General features: G+C 37.4%; 3 protein-coding genes across 7 annotated transcripts; 2 read left to right on the forward strand and 1 right to left on the reverse strand.

Moving 5' to 3' along the window:
* Positions 1 to 120: 120 nt before the first annotated feature.
* Positions 121 to 3,486, reverse strand: LOC118060821 (probable E3 ubiquitin-protein ligase LUL4). Its single transcript, XM_035074112.2, has 3 exons — positions 2,787 to 3,486; positions 711 to 1,227; positions 121 to 595 (listed from the first exon to the last, which is right to left on the reverse strand). The coding sequence occupies exons 1-3, from the start codon at positions 3,398 to 3,400 to the stop codon at positions 479 to 481; spliced, it is 1,248 nt and encodes a 415-aa protein (XP_034930003.1). The 5' UTR covers positions 3,401 to 3,486; the 3' UTR covers positions 121 to 478.
* Positions 3,487 to 6,866: 3,380 nt separating this feature from the next.
* On the forward strand, positions 6,867 to 10,615 carry LOC118060824 (uncharacterized). 5 transcript variants are annotated; one of them, XM_035074113.2, is made up of 4 exons: positions 6,867 to 7,010; positions 7,842 to 8,060; positions 8,975 to 9,074; positions 10,106 to 10,615. In XM_035074113.2, exons 2-4 carry the CDS (start codon positions 7,878 to 7,880, stop codon positions 10,360 to 10,362), a joined length of 540 nt encoding a protein of 179 aa, XP_034930004.1. In that variant the 5' UTR covers positions 6,867 to 7,010; positions 7,842 to 7,877; the 3' UTR covers positions 10,363 to 10,615. The 5 variants fall into 5 exon arrangements, 3 of the variants coding, with proteins under 3 accessions (XP_034930004.1, XP_034930005.1, XP_034930006.1); XM_035074114.2 differs by having other exon boundaries at positions 6,897 to 7,010; positions 7,737 to 8,060; XM_035074115.2 differs by lacking the exon at positions 6,867 to 7,010 and adding an exon at positions 7,017 to 7,560.
* Positions 10,616 to 11,844: 1,229 nt separating this feature from the next.
* LOC118060825 (probable serine/threonine-protein kinase PBL7) lies at positions 11,845 to 14,414 on the forward strand. Its single transcript, XM_073403749.1, has 6 exons — positions 11,845 to 12,259; positions 12,446 to 12,694; positions 13,010 to 13,385; positions 13,730 to 13,862; positions 13,989 to 14,078; positions 14,179 to 14,414. The coding sequence occupies exons 1-6, from the start codon at positions 11,965 to 11,967 to the stop codon at positions 14,338 to 14,340; spliced, it is 1,305 nt and encodes a 434-aa protein (XP_073259850.1). The 5' UTR covers positions 11,845 to 11,964; the 3' UTR covers positions 14,341 to 14,414.
* Positions 14,415 to 15,180: the final 766 nt, after the last annotated feature.

Consider the following 15,180-nt stretch of genomic DNA (forward strand, 5'->3'; position numbering starts at 1 on the left):
TAATATCTATAAGACTATCATACCAATCCTTAACTGGTTTTTATTTATTTATTTATAACAAGACCAATTTATCCTCCTTGTGAAAGTAAATACATTACAATCTCTATAAGAAAAAAAAAATAAAAAAATTGACGATGCTCTTTTCTTTATTAAAAATGTATCAAATTTATACAGAAGAAGGAAAAAACTAAATCAACCTTTCATTGTATAAAGAAAATTGCCATCTCACAAACCCTAAGGCAGCTCTAGTGTGTCAAACTCTGCGCTTCAATTCTTCATAGACATTTCCAGCAATCCTCATTCATTGGTGTAGTGGTTATTTACTCAGGATGAGCTATAAAGAAACAGGGAAGAGTACAGGAGTATTGCTATGCAAGAAAGTGAGAAAAAAGACAAGGGTAAGATTTCATTTAGACAAATAAATGGAGAACAAAGACAAGAAATAGCCACTCTGGAAATCTTGCATGAACGAAAATGGTTAAGAACTCCCACTCTTGTTAACCTTGATCTCCATAAGTTCCTGGATAGGTTGGCGACATATAGGACACGTATCTGATCGAGACCGCAACTCCTTCGCACATCCGCTGCACAAGCACTGCCAATGAAGAAATTTGTTGTTTATTTGATGCAGTAGCAGATGCAAGAAGGGTGGTGCATGGTAAGAAAGTGTCAGAATTGGCAAATAAATAGGTAAAGTCCAGCATCCTCACCATATGCCGACAAGGTAGAATGGCTGTATCCTTTGGCTCACTCATGCAAATAACACATTCTGTTCCTGAATCAATCTCATCAAAGCCCGCACTGTCAGAATTGGCAATGCCATAGATCTCTCGCAACTCATAACGAATCCCATCAATCCATAAGATTTGCTTGACTACTTTTACTTGAAAATGGCCTTCATTTTTTTTCTCCAAGACAGCTTCAGTTATTTGTGCATGGGTAGACATGGTAGGCAGAGGCTTGCCGGGCTCTTGGCTCGTAGAAGTAGAGAGAGAGGGTGAGCATGCTTCAGCAAAGATAACAAGCGGGAAGATATCTTCCTCGGGTGAGGGCTTTGATAGCTGATCCAACTCAAAAAATCCCAGGTCAATGCCAGTTCCTGATGCTTGAGAGAATTTTTTACCCACTCCTTTCTCAAAGGGGATTTTCCTTGGAATATAGATTTCAGGGTATGCTGGCATAAATGTACAATTGTGTCCTTCCTTTCCAAAATAAAATATGGTGACGCTGCCATTGAAAAGAAAAAGAAATGTCACATATTGTAAAATTTTCTCATCAAAGCTCAAACATCCGCCAAACCATTACCATAACCATACAAAGCAAGTTTTTTCTTGAACTCCAAAGGTCAGCATAAAAATGAGTGCATTCCAAAGCTTGCAACATATTGTAAAAGGCAACTTGAAAATCATAAATTAGATCTTCATTATTAATGGCCTTAAACCAAGAATTTCAAATGAAAATTTCTTTTGTAGCAGTCACTTGTATTGGTATAATAGCAGTCACTGTCAAAAGAACTTGGAGGGATAATAAAAGAGCTTTAGATCAAGCTAGCTAACTAAATAATAAAACATGAGCTAAACATCAATAATAGAAGTTTATATTTTCTGAACATTGAAAACTAACAAGATCTTACTAAGCAAATTGCTGAGTTAATCAAAATTTTAAAATAAAAATTAACTAGCTTGACACTTCAACATGGTTCCAACTAAAAATCTAAACAATGAATGGTTAAATACCCAAAAATCAAATTGTACAGTGCCCTAGATGAAAACAAACGCTTTACTGGAAGTTATTTCATAATCCAAATCCACTACAGATGCCAGTCCAGCCAACACCATTCCACAGTAGCAACCTCAATACCAATTTCCACCCCCATCACAAAAAAGCTAGCAGGCTCACAATCATCCATCCAACCATTTCCAAAAGTACATTAACATGACTAGCATGCCACTTTTATCATATGATGAATACAAGCTCTATCACAATTGCCAAAGGATCATTGCCAAAAGTATATTAACATGACTAGCATGCCACTTTTATCACATGATGAATACAAGCTCTATCACAACTGCCACAGGATCATTGCCAAATCGCCTCTATACTTACCACAGCCGATTGGAAAGAAGGAACTACTACCAACACAAATTAAAATAAACTAAATTCCATCCACCAATCTAAAACCAACCAAAAAGAAAATCCTTATCCCTTTAATATGAAAATGATAACTAAAGAGGACTGATGTTTTGTTTCAACCAGGAAACCAATAATAGCCTGCAACTTTATAAACCACGATAATTCTCCTAATGTAATTCATATTTCAATGATGGTAAACTTAAATAAAATAAGTTACTCTAATTGATATCGTTATCCTATAATCTTTTCAAATTATTCAGCTTTTCAATTGTGAATCCCTCCCAAAATTGAATCACCTGTCTTTCCAATGGAGGTTCTGATCATGATACAGAGCAATTAATCTGTACACATACGGATTCACTCATCCATTTGCTTTCAACATAAAGTCAAGGAAGGATTTTATATTCTAAGGCTCTTACAGAATAGTTTCAACTCAATTTACCACAAAATTCAACAGTAGAATTTTTGAATGTCACAACACCAAACAAAAGAAATTCTAAATCTTTCCAGCACCAATTCCCTCTAGACTACAATAATTCTCAATTACCAATGATAAATTATTCAAATTCACACTTCAAATCACAAACAACAACCCCCCCCACCCACTAAAATCACAAACACTAGCATCATTAAGAAAGTAATTTGAATAGTACCTGCCATCAACAACAGCATCAAAAGTGAAGGAAACCAAGTGACAATCCGAATTATTCTCATCAGCAACAACTTTAATACTGGCCTTGTTCACATTCACAACATTCTTGATTGTCTTTGCGTGATTATGGTCAACATAACGTGGCTGCTGCACAACTCCTGAATTATGAGGCTTCACCTGTGGTGGTGGTATTTGTGGGCCCATGAAACCAGGTTGACGATAATTATACGGGGCCCACCCATTATTGTTGAAAGGAAGAGGAAGCTGGGGAGGAGGAGGATGGTGATGGTAACTAAAAGAACCGTAAGCAGAACTTGTGGGAATCATAGGAGGAGTAGTATATGGTGCATTTGCTGCAAAATAATAACTTTGTGGCCCTTGTTGTGGTGGTGATGATGATGTTGGCTGTATAGTATTTGTATAAAAATTATTACTAGATGGTATCGAACTGCTTTGCGAGGGAAGGTTATTGGTATTGTTGGTGGAGAAAGAGGCAAGTTGTTGAATTGGGGTGGTTGTGGAGGAAGGCAGGGAAGGGTCTGGTTGGTTTTGACGGTGGTGGAGATTGTTGTTCTGGGGGTGGTTTCTTCCATGTCTACTTGAGGAGGAACCCATCTTTGAACAGGTTTTGTTCCAAGTTTTCTTATGGAGACTTTCTGCTTTGGTTTTGATGGGATCTGGGTAAGCTACATTAGTTGGCGGAAGATCTACGTACGTACTGTTCATATTTTAATACTTAATAATATTTTTTATTGTTATTTTTATATATATTATTTTTAAATTATTTGAATCATATTAAATTTAATATAATTTGTTAACTTGGTTGACTGGGAAAGCTCGGTGGAGAGAAGAAGGCAAGAAGGGTCCTCATTAAAGATAATAATAAATCCATACACGGTTTGTTTTTTTTTTTAGGTTAAAAACTCTTAAACACACATAACCTTGAAATTCTATCTATATAATATAAATATATATTTTAATTTTTAAATTGGCATAATAAATATAAAAATATAATAAAATAATATAGTTTAATTATACCGTGTTTTAAAAATATAACATTTACTAAATACTGTTATTATGAAGCGAGATATAATCAAAATTTAATTTTTTTTTATTTTAATTAATTAAATATTTCATATAAAAATTATAATTTTATGAAGTTTCTTCCGGACATTTTAATGGCAGGATGAAGCCCACACGGTGCGTTTCCAAAACAGGATCCTTCCTCTACCGATTCTCTTCTCTCTTACAATTCCTTATGGTGTCGTTTCCAAAAACTACAGTGCAAGCGGCTGGGTACAGCTTTGCTGCTGCTACCAGGGGTGATACCCTCCATGGCGATTGCCATGGTCACCTTGTTAGCTCAAATATTGTTCTTGGTGTGCTTTTTAAAAAGCATTAATTAGTTTATTAAAAAGAACACCATGAAGGAGTGCAGAGCTAACAAAGCAACAATGACAATCGCCCTCAACGGCGTCACCCCCTCTCGTCGTCATAGTACCGTCCCCGGCCACTCGTATTGTAGTTCTTAGAAACGACACCTTAAGGATTTTTAAGAGAATCAAAGAGAGGAGGGATCCAGTGTTTGAATGTGTAAGAATCCAGGTTGTGTTTGCTGTGGGCAACGGACCCTGAAGATCCTTTAGCTTTGAAAAGCAGAATTTTCCCATTTTTTTTTTAAAATAAAATAGAAACGTTGATGAAAATGCTGTGCTGACGAAATAGAAAATCTGGTCGGCCGAGAGAAGTTTTCAATAATAGTATTCTATCGTTTATTCTATTAGCATTAAAAATGCTGATTGAATCTTCATGCCTACGGAATATTTCTTTGGTATTTTCTAATTATTTTTCTAGTTTATAAAAGGGTGGAAGGTGGTGATGTAAGGGATGAGGTTATCCATGCCATCTCTGTCATCTCCAAACCGTGTTACCATGAATGCTTCTCCGTGTATCCTTTAATGCATCATTAATTATTTTGTCGAGGTGCATCCTAATATGGTAAGACCTCTGTTTTGGCAAACTTTTATGGAGCAGGGAGCTCTACAGGAGCTTCCTTTCAGTTTCTATCTTCTACATTCCATGTGCAAATTGCGTATATTTGTCTTTGTTGAAATTCGATCCTTTGCAAACCATATGTTGCATGCATATATCTGGATTGTTGAAACTCTGTCATGTCTTGCTGAAATTCTGTCCAGATGTTCTGTATCTCTGAAGTTGGCTCGAAGATGCCCAACACAGTATCCCTGTTAAACCATGTTCACTGTTTTTTTTTTTAAAAAAATTAGCACAGTGATGTAAAATTTTTGGTATAAAAACACATTTTACCTCCTCATGTTGATAAAACTACCATGTTCTTAATCAAATGTACGGTTAAATATAGAAAAACATATATTAAAACAACATAACAAATATGAGATACAAGACTTCATCCAATTATCTCTGCAGGTCCATTAGCAGTGAAAAGATGCTGTAAAAACCACAGCCAGGTTGCCTTGGAATTGACTCTTGTAGCACAACTGCCATTGCAAGTGAGAAGAAATTGTCATTAGCATCCCTTGCAACTACACTGAGTATTTGACCGCCATAACGTCCTTTCAGAAAAGCTCCATCTATGCTAGAGATCTATAAGCAAGAAAGCCTTGCATTTGTCCTGCAAAGCCGATGAACACTCTCAAAAACAGGATTCAAGCCTGGTGCTGGTGGGATAGCTTCATTCTTAACATGATTTCTTGTGATCTCCAACAATTCTTCTAGAGCCACCCTCCTTGCCCTATACGTAGTAGACATGAAAGCCCTGCTTAAAAATCCCTGCTGATATCCCTCATAAAGGCCTCTAACTTCCAGTTCTTATCATCTCTAAAAGGCTTTACATGGTTCTGGTCTAACCATTCCCCTCCACATTTCTGTTCTTGAAATGCCAGCCACAATTATGTTTTCTCCTATATGTTCTAACCTGGAATGTCTCCTACCAAACTTTGCAGCATGAATCCTCCAGCCACACCTCTCTTTATATTTAGCAGTAACTCTATCCTTGTCATCCTTCAAGCATCTAAACACCTAAAAACCTTCTTAATACTTCCCTAAATAATCTCTGTTGGCAAAACTGAGACCATGCTTAAAGTATGGATTGGACATGTCCTTCTCAGTATTAAACTCTCCAATTTTTCATCTCCAAATTCATATGGAGATTCTAATTTCTTACTTTTCCAATATCAAACCCATCATCATCATCATCATCATCATCATCATCCGCTTCATTCAATGCTTCCTTAACATTCTGTCTTGGGATTCTAGGCTTGTTATGACCACTGGTTTTGTTAGATTCATCATGGACAATTTAACTTGCACTTCAAAATATGTCCTCATCCTCAGAGGATTCATCAATGAATCTTTCCACCTCAATCTCTTCCTCATCCTGAGCATAATAATCACCACAATCATTCTCTTCATTCTCCTCATTATCATATTTCTCCTCATCAGCCTCATTCCCTTCATTCTCTTAACAGTCCTTATCATTATCAACTACATTAACATCTGGCCTATCACCCTCAAATTCATCAAAACCATTATCATCACTATCTATATATTCATTTCCATCTGCATGGTAATCAACTTCATTAATTGCATCAGCAACTATATTGTCAGCTGCATTTTCTCCATGACCAGCCATGATAGCACCTCCCAGCGAAGCTAACACCCTCACAATGTATTACCTAACTCTGTTGTCAAGGATAAACTATTTCCTACTTGTGTCTGTGTGTGTCATTCTGCGTCCAAATTAGGGTAGGTAGAAAATTAAAACATGTTCTTAACCAGATCTTCAATTATTATAATTTTCCAATTTGGTCCACTGTCCACCATTTTAAAATTATAGCAGATGTTTTTAGGAAAAAAATGTTAAACTGTCCTTAACCTAGTGATTTTTTATCGTATAAAATATGCATCCTAAATGCAATTTATTAATGGATTTAAAATATGGTACTCAACCAAGAAATTCCAACAGGTGAGAGACCCAAATGAATAAATTTTTAGTTTAAGGACCAAATATAAAGTTTCCCTACTTTCAGATAACCTGTAACCAATGACAAAACAGAGTCACCTCTTCCCCACTTTTAACTGTCTCTGTCCCTCTCTCTCTCTCTGTCGAAGGAGCTGCCTAATTGAATTGGAAAAACAGAAACAAGAATACAAAGGCTGAGGCTAATTCATCTTCCATCAAAACAAGGTAACCCAAACTCAAAAACCTTTTTTTTTCCTTGTTTTCACTGTCATTAGGATTGCATTTTTGACTTATCAAGAGATGTAAAGATTAAACTTTACTATCAAAATGAGCAAAATACAGAAAACCCAGTTGCTGTTATCATCATCTGCATTCATTTCGATCTTCCTTTTGTTCCTTTGAAGCGAATTTTAGTGTCTAATTAGTAATTGAATTCAATGTGGAATGAGATATGGATATAGAATTATATTATTTCTCATGGTTTCAAGTTGTGGGTTTTGCTAGATATATAATGTTGTTTCTAAATTCCCATTTGGTGAAATTTAATTCGTTGCAATATGAAAACATATTAATCTGTCAAGTAGGAAACTTTAACATGAAAAAAACATAAATTTTCAATTTTTAAGGAAGAATTAGTTTGAGTTGTAACTAGATGTGATTTTTGCGTTTAGTGTGAATTTGAACTTTGAAGTTAACGTTGTGGTTATTTTAATGAGAATCGGCCCCGCTGTTAATGATGGGTTGGTGATTAAAACGCTACTTATACAAGTGTAAGGTATTATTCTCTAACTTTATGCTTAATAATATGATACAATGTTAATTTTTGGAATTGTACATATCTATCGTTTGTACAGTCTTGCTAATCTTATGATTTGATCTTCTAATCCTTTTTTTAATATCTAAGAATGAAATAAGATGTGAGATTATAATTATAATTTTCTCAACATGTAGAATGTGAATATGGGAATGTGCAAGTATAAGGAACCGAGAAGTTGAATGAAGACACTCGTACTTGTTTTGTAATGTGTTCCTTTGATTTTTATTTGGGTTTTGTAGTTGGTTGGATAGTGAAAAATCACCAGACAAGGTAAAATGGGAGATTCCGGGGATAGTGTGAAGCAAGAGAAGAAAGTGGTATTTGTAACTGTAGGAACTACATTGTTTGATGCTCTAGTGAGAACAATGGATACTAAGGAAGTCAAACAAGAGTTATTAAGAAAAGGGTATACCGACCTTGTTATTCAAATGGGTCGAGGATCCTACACTCCTACTAAGGTATTCTCTCTTATAGTTCATTCCCTTTTCACTCTTGCATTTGTCCTTCTTGGTTTGATCAGATGTTGAGTTTTTGATTCCTGAGGGTGAGGGAAGGAGTTTTATAGAGATGTCTTGTCATAAATATGCTGGATAATTGGCTCTAACCTAAACTCTTATATCAGCTCTTCTCCCGACAAAAGCTAAAGATAACAACAAACAAAAAAAACACACAAGAATTTTAATGAGCAAAAGGAACTGCAGATATGAACTCCAAGTTCACAAGTTTTATTTTCTTTATAATAACAATCCTCAAGTCCCTCCTTTTTAGGAGGTTTACAAAGCCTTAAATAGACCAGAAACCTAAACTCAACAAGGAAATAAAATAAAAATCTGAAATTACAAAAGAAAGAAGCATGAAATCTGAAAATAACAAGGAAAAACACAAAAAATGTCAAAACCCGGGTCTCGGGGCGAGATTTTCAAAATCTAAAGATCTAATGGTCAGAGTAGTGATTCTTTGGCTACTCCAGAAATTCCTATAAAAATTTGAGTGCGATTCAACAGTCGGATAAAAAATTATGGCTCTTTTAAGTTGTGATTTTGATCTGGCACGAGCAGACCTTCTTTTGAGCCTGGACCTATTCCACTGGTCCATATATATATCTGCTAGGCCCTCCATGTAATCTGTTTAGAATAGATTCTCATCTAGTTGTGGCAGACCCATACATGACTATTTAGAATCACCCGTTATCGCAAGCTCAACTACATCTTTCTTTAGTGAAGGCTTATAATTTGGGTTTTTAAGATTCTTAGTAGGTTGGGTTTTTGGGGACTATTGGGTCTTTCCTTTTCCACTTGATTCTTTCCTTGGACATATTACTCTTCAAATTCATGCTTTCTTCACATTTCTTATAAGTTCCTTTTAAATGCAGTGTGATGGAGAAGATGGATCTCTGGCTGTTGATTACTTCACTTTTTCTCCAAGCATTGCAGACCATCTGAGATCAGCATCTCTTATCATCAGCCATGCAGGTAAGCTATTATTTATCTTTGATATTCGGTGGATGTCAGGGTTATATTTCCCTTTATTACTACTATATTATTCACACCTAAGCTCACACGCACTATTATATTTTAGCATGACAGAAAATGTGGGTAAAATGTACCCTTTTTTTTCTGCAATTGAGGATTACCTTGCAGCGAAATGCTGCTGGTGGGGTTAAGCCAGGTTCTGTTCTAGTATACAGCACCATAGGCTAGGACTTGAAAGTATTAGACAATAGTTGAAATCAGGTGAATTAGTAAACATGGGGAAACATCATTGTCAGTACCGATCTGGAGGAAAATTACAGATTTCATCATTAGAAGCAAGGTTATCTTGTGCCCCTTTACAATTTCTATAAAGGAGAATCATTAACACAGAAAGTTTCATTATTCAAAATGAGGTAGATACCTTGTGCTCCTTGTACTTGTTTTATAGCCCATAAGGATTTCTATTCCTGCCCTTTTGTGTCCACAAAAGTGGTAAACTGGTCAAAGTCATTTTACTGCTTTATTCTTATCTGTAATGATGCAGATCATTGAGAGAGTTGCCGATATAACGTGGTTCACGAAATAATTCAGGCTCTCTGTTATTTGGTAAATGTAGCCCATCATGTGCCTGTGAGTGTTTAGGAGAATGCTTAACTTCTTTAAATTAAAGATAAATTTTACTAATTTGGTTGCTGAATGTCAACTGGAACTTTTCAGATTAACTATTAATCTGGTGATTGTGATGTTGCACTGCGGCTTTTTCAGTTTTTACTTGGAAAGGTCTAGAGAATCTGTACTTTTCACATGAAAGAAAGGAAGAGTTGAGAGGGGATGGAGGGGGGAAATTTTAAGCTGGTCAAAGCTATACGATGTCTTGATATGCATTGATGTCTTCATAATTTAGTGAAGTATCTATCTCAAGGTAAAATCTTTGAGATAAAAAAAAAGTCGGGTAACTATGTGCTACCACAGTGATAAGCACTTAATTTGGATGCTGGAGTGGTCATTAACTGGTTCTATCTGTTGGGCAGGGTCTGGGAGCATATTTGAAACTCTGCAGCTTGGTAAACCTCTAATTGTAGTGGTAAATGAAGATTTGATGGACAATCATCAAAGTGAACTTGCAGAAGAACTAGCAGAGAGGAAGCATTTATATTGTGCTCATCCTCAAACGCTTCATCAGACAATATCTGATATGAATGTGGAGTCCCTCCTTCCGTACCCATCAGGTGATGCCACACCGGTTGCCAAGCTTATGAACACGTTTCTTGGTTTCCCAGATGATTGACGAAACTGTAAAATCTTGTAACTGAAGTGGATAACTGTAGCTATGCACCCGCCAATAGAAGCATTGCCAGGCTATTGAGTTGCCTGTTTTGGCTAGGCATAAAGCATTGTCGTAGGACATGTCTGGCTTTCCTACAAAAATGGGAATCCAGTTGGTTTTGCTTACAAGTTAATGTCCAATATTTACTTTCATGTCACATTGTATAACAGTTTTGTTTAATGGAATGGCAAACATGTGGAAATTTATACGGCTATTCAATTGGAAGAGGTATGATGGTTAATGCTAAGATTTTGCATGGAGATTCTGTATATATTGATGGTCAGTTTGCCAATCAAAGGTTCCATTTTGCACACGTAAACTGGTCTCTTTAGCTAGCAGTTGACGACACCATTGACATTGATCAATGCCAGAGCCCTTGACGTAAGAAGATGGCAACTTGGTGGTTTAGGTAGGTGAGAATATCATTCTGGATCTGAAATTTGAATGGCTTTTCTGATAGAGGTAACATGAGATGGCATTGTAGTATAGCACTAACTTCTTTTAATTATATCGGACCTGGTCCCAACTTGAATTTATTTCTTTTCCTAAACCGAAGGCTTGCAGTTTTGTATTAAATTGTGATTGCCACATGACCTGTGTGACTTGCAGATGAGCATTGACAGCTCTTAATTATCTCTATCTCAGGGATTGGAGGGTCCCTGTTTTGGAGACATGGAAGAAAAAGGGTCAATGGCCCAGCCCATACAGATAGTGATATCCTGCTATAGCTGGGGTTGGGAGGGCAGGTCTTGCTGTCTTTCTCAAAGCTCAAGTGGGGGAGGTGGAGCAAAATTTTCGGTGCAAGGAAAATTTATGACACCAATTTAACTAAGGTGAAGAAGAGTCCAATGGTCTCATCCACTATAGTAGTAGAAAATGAGCTGTGTTCTAGTATAATTAAAAATCAAAATATTTGGCAAGGCAAATTGACTCTTGGGAGGGATCGGATAAAGGATGTGATTTTAGCTTCACTGACCGGAAATCTTCCTGTAAATTAAAAATATTTTACATAGGGGCTATGGCTGTTTGATCACGGGGTGCTTCTGGTTTCCCTGAATTCAATGCAACAGATGAGTCTATGATCACAATTCTTGCCCTTGGAATAATCCTGCAAGACAGCCTCAACCATAATAAGGAATTTTTGACCTATGTGGTAACTTAGCCTTGCGGAAATTGCATGCCTAGGGTTATGACAAAATTTGGTTTATGCCATTGCTTAAGAAATCAGCATTATCAGCTCCAACTAGGGATATAAGTCAAACATATGTATTGATTGAGCTAATGAGTATAGAAGTGAAAATGGTGCAAAAGGTTCCAATCTTTTTCTGCTACAATATTGACAATGACTTCTCCTTACAAAATACAAAAGAAGGGACGAATGAAGTACACAAAAGACCTTCAGTACTCACGAGCAAGAGAGGGGTAGATAGTGGAATTCTCTGTCAGCCTAGGCAACGTGACCTCCTAGGAAGGGAAACTTAACCCTCTCTTATACATTCTTGCGCCACACATTATCATTCCCATCTCTCTCTCTCTCATTTTTCTTTCTTGCTCTTTGTGCTCATGGAACCTAGCACCACTGGTGAACCTGCAAAGTCACATGGAAACCATACCAATAAGCATCATAGCTTGCATTCTCAACTCCATGATCACCGTCATGGCATCCTCTCTTCCACCTCTATCCTTATAATCATCATATCAGCTATTTCTGTCGTTCTAGTTCTCACAATCTTTCTTATTATAGCAATGGTAAGAAGACTCAAATCTTCTAAGAATAGAGGCAGTTGCAAAGACTTGAGCAGTTGCAACACTAGCAAGTTCATTGCTCATACCACCATAAGCTTCACTTCAAGCCCAGGTAATTGCTCCATGTCAAAGTTCTTCCTATGATTTTTATTCATTTTGATTTTCTTTGTGTTTGGAAAGTAAATTTTCAACATCTAATCTTCAGGACCATTTTATTTATCTCTAATCATCTTAAAATGTGAATTACCTGGTTCATGCATATTTTCTCTTGTGCCGTGTATGTTTGGAAACATGTCAGATGTTAACGGTGGATGTCTATATGGAAGCAATTTGGGTCATAAGCCTCCAAGTAAACACAAAGGAGTCCAAGTTTTCACATACAAAGAGCTTGAGATTGCCACAAACAAATTCAACGCATCAAATGTGATAGGGAATGGAGGGTATGGAGTGGTGTATAGAGGTACCCTAAGTGATGGGACTGTGGCTGCAATTAAGATGCTCCATAGAGAAGGGAAGCAAGGAGAGCGGGCATTCAGGGTAGAGGCAAGTGACTTCATTTATTAACTCTTGGCCTCATCTGGCCTCTCTTCTTGGTCTGTTATCTTCCTGTTTCCCAATCTCTATATTTGCCGTTAAAGTTTAATAATGACCTAAGAGGCTTAAAGTCAAAACTTCAAATGCTCAAATGGGGTTGCAAAGTCAATATATAAGAATTTAAGAGAAAAGTTGTTTGTAGAACTTGAAATACATGCATAAATATTTCTATCTATCAAGCTACCTACTCTTATGTATTGAATGCTACCAAACCTTGCACATGGTGTGTGATACATTGTGCCATTTTCTATCTCCATATTGCAGGTAGATTTGCTAAGCAGGTTGCACTCACCATACCTGGTGGAGCTACTTGGTTATTGTGCTGACCAAAACCATAGAATCCTAATATTTGAATTTATGCATAATGGTAGTCTTCAACACCATCTCCATCACAAGCAATATCGACCTTTGGAATGGGGGACACGATTGAGGATAGCCCTTGGTTGTGCTAGGGCCCTGGAGTTCCTTCATGAGCATACTATCCCAGCAGTTATCCACCGTGACTTCAAGTGTAGTAACATTTTACTAGACCAAGATTTTAGGGCTAAGGTTTCTGATTTCGGATTGGCTAAGATAGATTCGGACAGGATCAACGGTCAGAATTCGACGCGTGTTCTGGGGACCACTGGTTATCTAGCACCAGAGTGAGTGATCCATCATCTGTCCCGCATCTCAATTTTCATGAACAAACACTATCAATGCAATGTCAATTGTCATATAAGATTGCACATGGGCAATGAAATTTCCCACAAGGCAGCATGTCATTTTCTTCATCTTCTGACTGTTATGGAAAGCGAAAGGTCATGCTCAAAAGAGAATTTTACATTAGGTTTTTAATTAGTTTCACTACCAAGTTTATTGATACCAAATATCTTGGGATAGCATCAAATGATTTCATCAACCAACAAGTTAAAAATTGTACTTGAAAGTAATTAGTTGGTTCTGAAGCTCCTTGTGTTAATGCTTGATTATTTTCTGTCATGTTTAGGTATGCTTCAACTGGCAAGCTTACCACAAAATCAGATGTATACAGCTATGGAGTTGTTCTTTTACAGATCTTAACTGGTCGCATACCGATTGATACCAAGCGGCCCTCCGGTGAACATGTTCTTGTCCCCTGGGTTAGTTCACCAACCATTTATCGACTGTAAAAAATGCACTAGCATGCTCTGATAGATAATTAGTAAGGACTTTCCAAGTTTGTTAGCTACAAATTCCTGAGTTCCTGTTATTATATGAATTCGCAGGCTCTTCCAAGGCTAACTAACAGAGATAAGATAGTGGAAATGGTTGATCCAGCATTACAAGGCCAGTATTCAATGAAGGATTTGATTCAGGTACTTGCCTCTTAGTTCTAATCCTTTCAGCATGTTGACGTATCCCTAAAGCTAAAATTTCCAACTAAATTGGTGAACGCTGTTGTTAATTTCATCACAGGTAGCTGCTATTGCAGCAGTGTGTGTGCAACCAGAAGCAGATTATCGGCCTTTAATGACAGATGTTGTTCAGTCACTCGTCCCTCTGGTCAAGAACCTCTCTTCTGTATCTTCCACTGGTTCATCTAGATTTATGAATCAGTCAAGTCCAAGGCCTATGTAGATTTTGCTGTAATAAAGACTAATAAAAGGAACTCCTACCACTTGTATCAAAAATCAAAGCTTTGAATTTGGAAATTGATGTTTTGTTAGGCATTTAAAGTCACCAATAGGCACGTGAGATTCAAACCAAATATGGGTTCAGACCTCATATTATAGGCACCCTAAACTCCAGTTTTCAGCTTAAAGATCTTTGTCTCTATCAAAATCTAAGGAAGCACTGACTTTTCACGCTTGGTTTGAAAGCGGACAGATGTGAAGAAATTCCGTAAATCAGCTCTTTGTTGTGCTCGAATCTCCAAGCGCAGGCAAGTCAGCCAGCGGGGAATGAAAGCTAGAGTATAGGATTTTCTCTGTGATATCCAAACGGGAAGTTGAGAGGGTAGGTAAGAAAGAGAGATGGGGATATCAGACAGCAGTGAAGCAGATCACTGGTGTATGGGTTCCAGTGAGCCAACGACGCGGCCCCAGGTCAGTCCGCCCTGGAAGGAAGTAACTGATATGCCCTGGAAAACTTCGAAGCTTATGGGGCCTCCTCTTGGTTGCCATTCCATCGCCGGAGTTCGAATAGATTAGTGGGGAATAGGATGCTCTACAGTGATGGGCCCAGCTGCCAAAGCAGTTGATCCACTCAGATCGTTTGGTTTCATGTTGACCAGGCAATGAGAATTAAGGAGGTCAGTGATAGGACTAGTTCCCGCTTATGCGGGTGCTGTAGCTAATACACGAGTACGAGACGAAGCCAGTAAGAGCTGAAAGCGAATTCCACTGGGGGAGCAAATTCCACTCCTTCCCTTCCAGCTGCAGTCCCAATTAGGGTTCTTTTTATTAGCCTTCGGCTTCT

This window comes from Populus alba, chromosome 13 (assembly GCF_005239225.2).
Source record: "Populus alba chromosome 13, ASM523922v2, whole genome shotgun sequence".
NCBI lineage: Eukaryota > Viridiplantae > Streptophyta > Magnoliopsida > Malpighiales > Salicaceae > Populus > Populus alba.

Coding starts and splice junctions, on each gene's coding strand:
- LOC118060824 (XM_035074113.2), top strand. CDS start 7,878: ATGGGAGATTCCGGGGATAGTGTGAAGCAAGAGAAGAAAGTGGTATTT. Junction 8,061..8,974: donor GATCCTACACTCCTACTAAG/GTATTCTCTCTT, acceptor TTTTAAATGCAG/TGTGATGGAGAAGATGGATC. Junction 9,075..10,105: donor TCTTATCATCAGCCATGCAG/GTAAGCTATTAT, acceptor TCTGTTGGGCAG/GGTCTGGGAGCATATTTGAA.
- LOC118060821 (XM_035074112.2), bottom strand. CDS start 3,400: ATGGGTTCCTCCTCAAGTAGACATGGAAGAAACCACCCCCAGAACAAC. Junction 1,228..2,786: donor GATGCTGTTGTTGATGGCAG/GTACTATTCAAA, acceptor TTTCAATGGCAG/CGTCACCATATTTTATTTTG. Junction 596..710: donor TTCTACCTTGTCGGCATATG/GTGAGGATGCTG, acceptor CTTCATTGGCAG/TGCTTGTGCAGCGGATGTGC.
- LOC118060825 (XM_073403749.1), top strand. CDS start 11,965: ATGGAACCTAGCACCACTGGTGAACCTGCAAAGTCACATGGAAACCAT. Junction 12,695..13,009: donor GGCATTCAGGGTAGAGGCAA/GTGACTTCATTT, acceptor TATTGCAGGTAG/ATTTGCTAAGCAGGTTGCAC. Junction 13,386..13,729: donor ACTGGTTATCTAGCACCAGA/GTGAGTGATCCA, acceptor TGTCATGTTTAG/GTATGCTTCAACTGGCAAGC.